Source organism: Bidens hawaiensis, unplaced genomic scaffold (genome assembly GCF_021521415.1).
Source record: "Bidens hawaiensis isolate Kalapana, Puna unplaced genomic scaffold, B.hawaiensis_p1.1 tig00001236_1, whole genome shotgun sequence".
Classification (NCBI taxonomy): domain Eukaryota; kingdom Viridiplantae; phylum Streptophyta; class Magnoliopsida; order Asterales; family Asteraceae; genus Bidens; species Bidens hawaiensis.
Window position 1 is genome coordinate 4,176,178 of NW_027491070.1, and position 6,000 is coordinate 4,182,177.

Consider the following 6,000-nt stretch of genomic DNA (forward strand, 5'->3'; position numbering starts at 1 on the left):
GAAATTGCTGATTGAGTTGATGAAAACGTGGAGATCGAGGGGCTGTTGGAACTTAATTATCTGCAGTGGTGGCTACACTAGAGAACTAGGGTGAAAGCACGGGAATGCTGATTTGGACGACTTTTTATTTCAAAATTCGAACCATGACCTTGTTTTTAAGGCTGAAGTCGAATATACGCTTAAACCGGTATGTGAGGGCTACTTTTTATACCCTTGATCCTGTTGTAGGCCTTCTCTTCAGAAACGAAATGTACGACTGCGTGCCTGTAATTTTGAGCAAATTAAAAAAAATATGTTAGTTGTATTGGTTTGAAGTATTCAGAATTGTGAGTGTAGAAGTATTTGGGAGTTATAATAATTATTATATGTATATTTGTGTTGAGGTAATTAGTAAATGGGCTTTAGTTATATAATGCATTACCAAACTATGAATTCCCGTCTTCATATAAATCTAGCACTAACAAAAGGAGGCCTTAATTGTTAGTTGTTACCAACCACATTATCTCAGCTTTTACCCATTCAGTTTCAGAGCTGAAACTTTAATATTAATTGTTTGGATGTTCATACCAATTAACAAATCCAGACACCTAAAGGAATGGAAAGAAACAGAAAGGATATGATAAGATATGCAAGACACATGAACCACACAATTCCAAAATGAAAACAATACCAGACTTTTCTATATTGTCTCCTTGCACCCCATCATCTGGTTGGTGCTACTTGTAGTAACTAAGGACCACTATGTATCAAAATATCTCTTGCTTCCTTTGAGACAAAATATGTTACAAAATTATAACCAACCAGAGCTACAAAAGACATAATATATAATTTTATTTCTTAAAGTTAATTTTTAATTTCAAGATTTTACAGTACCTGCTAAGATTTCTCATATAATGGAGCTTGTTGTATTAATGTTTTCATACCCTCAAAAGTCTCTTTTATATTTATGTGTGCGTAACAAAAGAACCCATCTAGACCTGGAGTATTGTACTATACTAATAGCTAAACCGTTATTTTAGAACCCTAAAACCAACATTTTTGTTTCATGCACACAAGGATATGCATATATATTTTAATTCTAAAAATGAATTAATTGTATCTAAACTACCTACCTATACCGGGAATGCCAAGCAGCCATTTTAAGCTGTTTTGGGGTTTTAAAATTTTGATTGACAAAAGGGCAGTAAAATATTGACTCAAGAGTTTAGTACAAAGTATATATATTTAGCATGTCTTGAGTTCAAGTGCAAGAAAGAACACATGTCATTCACAAGTGTTTGGACTTTGGATGGATGAATTGAAGAAACATGTTTAATGCGTATTTGTGCTAAAGAAAACAAGTAATTTTCAATAAGCATTGCTTATTTACTATTAGTTTAGAATCCCAAATTGTGTGGGTGGTAAAATATATCCTATTACTGCACTGCAGTATAGTTTGTTTGATATCTTGTGCAGGATATGCTCTTAGATACTGCATTAAAAAACAAAAATGAAATAAAAATCTTGGTGTTGTATGAAGGAAGACTCACACAGTCGATCACATGCGCATGCTATGCTAGAAACAAATAAATTGTGGCCTTTCTTTCTTAATTGGTGCTGCCCCATTCGATCACGAGAAGCCCTTGCATGCATGGTCATGCCCATCCCCATTCCTCTATATAAACCTCAACTTCTATCTCGGTTACAAACACCCGCAAAAACACACACATTGCATCAAAATGATGTTGAAGGGTGTTTTTATTGTATTTTCTCTTCTTTTGGTAGCCTCCTATGCATCGGTGCAAGACTTTTGTGTAGCCGATCTGTCATTATCTGACACCCCTTCTGGATTCCCATGCAAAGATCCCAAAAAAGTCACGGTTTCTGACTTTGTCTACTCTGGGCTCGGTGCAGCCGGCAACACCACCAATCTCATCAAGGCTGCAGTTACTCCAGCATTCACAGCTCAGTTTCCAGGAGTGAACGGGCTGGGGATTTCTATAGCCCGGTTGGACCTAGCCGTTGGTGGGGTTATCCCAATGCACACACACCCTGGTGGTTCAGAGCTTTTGGTGGTCATTCAAGGAACCATCTGCGCCGGTTTCATATCATCAGCTAACACGGTCTACTTCAAGACTTTGAACAAAGGGGATATCATGGTTTTCCCACAAGGGTTGCTTCATTTCCAGATAAATTCTGGTAAGGGGCCGGCTCTTGCCTTCGTTAGCTTCAGCAGTCCAGTGCCAGGGCTCCAGATTACTGATTTCGCTCTGTTTGCTAATGACTTGCCAACTGAAATTGTGGCTGCAACAACTTTCCTTGATGCAGCAACTATTAAGAAACTCAAGGGTGTTCTTGGTGGGTCTGGTTAAGCTCATTGTTGTTCGTTTGGTACCAATTAATTAAGCATTTTGGCGTCCGGTATTGTTTGTTGTTTTTTAAGGTGTCTGTTTGTAAGCTTAGGAGTATGTTTGTTTTAATTTTTAAATGTAAGGTCCCTCAAATGATGTATGGAATAAGAAGAATATTAGCTGAATTCTATTTCATTGGTCCAAATGCTGTAATCTCACAATCTTTTAAGGAATCTACATTTGCAGAGAAAAGTGTTTAGATGAATTAAGGAAAAGACAACTATACCCTTGTACATCATTCCATAACTCACACTTTCTACACGTGGGATGTAACGTATAAATATCCACCACAGATCGAGAGCTGTTTTTGTTCTTCAAATTTCCCACCAAAATATTTGTGGCTGGAATTTGTCAACTGAACTAACAGAAACTTAGGCACCTAGCTTGGAAATCATCCTATAAGGTGATTAACATGTTCATCCAGTTGTTCATGAAATCTGGTTTCAGCATAATACATCACATTCATACTCTTAACAGATTTCGAAAAGCCATCAAATACCCCTTTCAGAATCTACTTCGGACAAACACTTGCACCCAACTAACATTTAAAGCCCCTAGCTCCAACAAATTTTAGCCTTAAAAAAAGACAAGACTCAAATTAAGTTCTCAGCTTATTTCACTTCAGTTTGCAGCTTAGAATGAATGCAGTAAGCATTTATCCCAGACAACCCCCTAAACATCTAATTAGTATAGTTCCACCTGCTGTAATTATTATACTATATACATCAACTCATATAATTGCAAGATGTTTACAGTAGCCTGTGCTATAATTTGGGGGAAAGTAGTAGGTATTAAGTTGTTATTATGATTCAAATTGCATATGCATCTCTCTAAACAGGAATGATAAAGACAGTTCAAAAATGATTCCTGGTCAGCAAAATAATCTAAGTAGTTCTGTTTTAAACTCATGAAAACAATAGGCTAGATGATTGTACACAAAAAAAAAATGCTATTTAGCATTTACATTCTACCAAATAAAACATACATCTAATATTCTCCTTCTATGATTTTAAGGATTTAATCAATATATCTTTATTGTTAACCAAGAGGAGGGGTATAGTAAAACACGTTAGGATTCAATGAAATGTAGGAAGCCTCGGGAGGCGTCAGATCAAACGCTTCCACCACTAATAATCAAGTTGTGATAAGATTGTATCATTGCGTCTAAAAGTTTTAGCTTGCTAGCTGTATCCACAATTATTTGCCCTTTGGTTTATGTAAACTAGTGACTGCATAGCTAGTCTAATATTCAACAGATGTATTAATCCGAAAGGCGATTAGAGAATGACAAGATATATTAATCCGATTACAGCATTAATACAGCTAATATACAAATAGATGTTTGTGGGATAGGATGATCACCCCTTTTATGAAACTTCACCACCAGACCATCAATACAACGACAAGACTTTTAGTTTTAGGTATTTTCTACAATAGTTTGTGAAAGATCTTGCGTTACACATACATAACATCTAGGAAACAATGGGGTAAGATGCACACGTTGCAACACCTGCAATCATCATCAATTTTAGAAAACAATAGATAATGTTAAACTAGTTTTCTTTTTTAGGTACTCATTTATCTTGGAATGTGAAACAAGATGACATACCACACATGTTTTTGCCCATCTCCATCTTGAAGTAACCATTCAAACCCCAGTCGGCTCCCCACGAGTTCTTAATAAGCCAGTATGGGACACCATCTTCCTCACCGTATCCAACCGCAACAACAGCATGGTTCACATCCTATCACACACAACACATTTATGTACCTTTAAAACCAACAAGCATAACATGTACATTAAAATATTTTAAGACCAAAAAAAACCTCACCATTGGATCACTGCCACACTCATCACTAGTGTAAACTCCTCCACTGTAAAGTTTGAAGTTTTTAATCACCTCAAAGGCCACACTCACTGGACGAACAACACCCACTGCGTGCTTTAGTTCATCCTCGGCACCCTATAAATTAACAAACTTGTAACTTGGCCAACAATGATAATAAAAACTAATTGTGTATTGACATGACAATAACTTAGATAAATATAAAGACATTGTAAAAAGACAATAACTAATTGTGTATTGATATGACAATAACTAATTGTGTATTGATATGACAATAACTAATTGTCCATAATCTCACACATACCGAGGTGATATTGACACTATCAAGCACTTGGATTGCAGAATTCTCTGCTGAGTACTTGCAAACACCATCTTTTCCAGTGTAGGGATATGCTTCCTCAGAGTCAAGTCCACCATTGTATTTGATGTACTCAAAAGCTTGGGATGGCAAGCCACCATTGCAGCCAAAGTTATTGAAGTCGCCAGCACAGTCAACTAGCTGTTGCTCGGATAGAGAAACAGGTTTCCCATAAGCTTGGGTATAAGCAGCCTCAAGAGCTCCAGTGGTGCTGTTAGTATAATTAAAGGAAATGATGATTAAGTATACTCATCCAGAAGCTAGCTTACTGATATGCAAAAGATTAAGCTACATGCATACCTGAATGTCCAACAAGATCCGCAGGATCCTTGATTCTTGACAGGGCTCACAATTCCTGCTTTCCTCCAATCTTGCTGCAATTATTATTAATGTAATGAGATAATTCCAGCAGCACATAAAGGTTATAATAAGCCAAGGCAGCGGCGTACCGTCAATGGAAGGACTGCGTCAGTGAGTTTGTGATTGCCCTTTCGGGTAGCAGAACAGTATTGAGCTGCTCCGAGCTTGGATTTGCTGAATTCTTCCCATGTCATGTCAGCAAACTCTGTTTGTTTCAATCCAATTAACAACTAGTTGTTACTAGCGTAGGTGTATCATGTATGTATTTATGGAGTATATCAAGCAAAACATGATATGATATGCTCTCTAAATTAGGAAAAAGCTGACCGTTGACTCCAAGAGTATAAGATAGGCCCTTGCTGTTGTGCGATCTGATGGTCTCCAGACTCTCAGCAAAAATCGAGTACCTCTGCTTCATCTCTTCACTAGTTTCATATTTCTTACCGTACCTATATAATATATATATATATTATTCCAAAACAGATTAAAGCTACTTACCATCTGTCTGTCTATCAACATAATAATACTAATGAATATGAAAAAGGAGGAACCTGCGAGCGAATCGAGCAAAGGTGAGAGCGTGACGAGTGTGACCAATAGCTTGAACAACAGAAGCCTCGAGTTCTCGTAGGCCATCGGACACCACTTGTCTGATCGGATTCTCATCGGAGAATATGGATCCGTGTACTCCGGCGGCACAGGCCAAGATCAGAACTGCTACTACGAGGGATGCCATTTTCTCAGCTGTAAGTTCGAGTGATAGAAGAAGAAGAAGAAGAAGAAGAATGATTTTATAATGAATCAGAGAGATTCCACCCCGTCTCATCAAAAGTGTTCCTTGATGTCGCCACGTGTACGCTGTGGATTGTCTTCTATTGGCTGATGTCAATCATCCGCCATCAAATTAATGTTATTGGTTGGATGTCGATGATCAATAATAACACGATCACGGAGATATTTCATAACATTTAACAAGGATTAAGTTTTTTCTTTTTTCATGTGATTCTAACTTAATTATTATATCTCTTTTCATATTAATATATTA

The 6,000-nt window shown here is 37.1% G+C and overlaps 2 protein-coding genes across 2 annotated transcripts; one reads left to right on the forward strand and one right to left on the reverse strand.

The window, feature by feature from the left end:
• The first annotated feature begins 1,676 nt into the window (after positions 1–1,676).
• Positions 1,677–2,587, forward strand: LOC143568036 (auxin-binding protein ABP19a-like). Its single transcript, XM_077054289.1, has one exon. The coding sequence runs from the start codon at positions 1,719–1,721 to the stop codon at positions 2,349–2,351; it is 633 nt and encodes a 210-aa protein (XP_076910404.1). The 5' UTR covers positions 1,677–1,718; the 3' UTR covers positions 2,352–2,587.
• Positions 2,588–3,667: 1,080 nt separating this feature from the next.
• Positions 3,668–5,700, reverse strand: LOC143569637 (vanillin synthase-like). Its single transcript, XM_077055505.1, has 8 exons — positions 5,507–5,700; positions 5,283–5,404; positions 5,045–5,160; positions 4,896–4,969; positions 4,542–4,806; positions 4,223–4,354; positions 4,000–4,135; positions 3,668–3,900 (listed from the first exon to the last, which is right to left on the reverse strand). The coding sequence occupies exons 1-8, from the start codon at positions 5,689–5,691 to the stop codon at positions 3,863–3,865; spliced, it is 1,068 nt and encodes a 355-aa protein (XP_076911620.1). The 5' UTR covers positions 5,692–5,700; the 3' UTR covers positions 3,668–3,862.
• Positions 5,701–6,000: the final 300 nt, after the last annotated feature.

What these genes read in the sequence shown, in the direction of transcription:
- LOC143569637 (XM_077055505.1), bottom strand. Translation starts at nt 5,691, where the DNA reads ATGGCATCCCTCGTAGTAGCAGTTCTGATCTTGGCCTGTGCCGCCGGA. An exon ending in TTTGCTCGATTCGCTCGCAG is followed by an intron (nt 5,405 to 5,506) that starts GTTCCTCCTTTT and finishes TATATTATATAG; the next exon opens with GTACGGTAAGAAATATGAAA. An exon ending in ATAGTGTCAATATCACCTCG is followed by an intron (nt 4,355 to 4,541) that starts GTATGTGTGAGA and finishes GTTAATTTATAG; the next exon opens with GGTGCCGAGGATGAACTAAA.
- LOC143568036 (XM_077054289.1), top strand. Translation starts at nt 1,719, where the DNA reads ATGATGTTGAAGGGTGTTTTTATTGTATTTTCTCTTCTTTTGGTAGCC.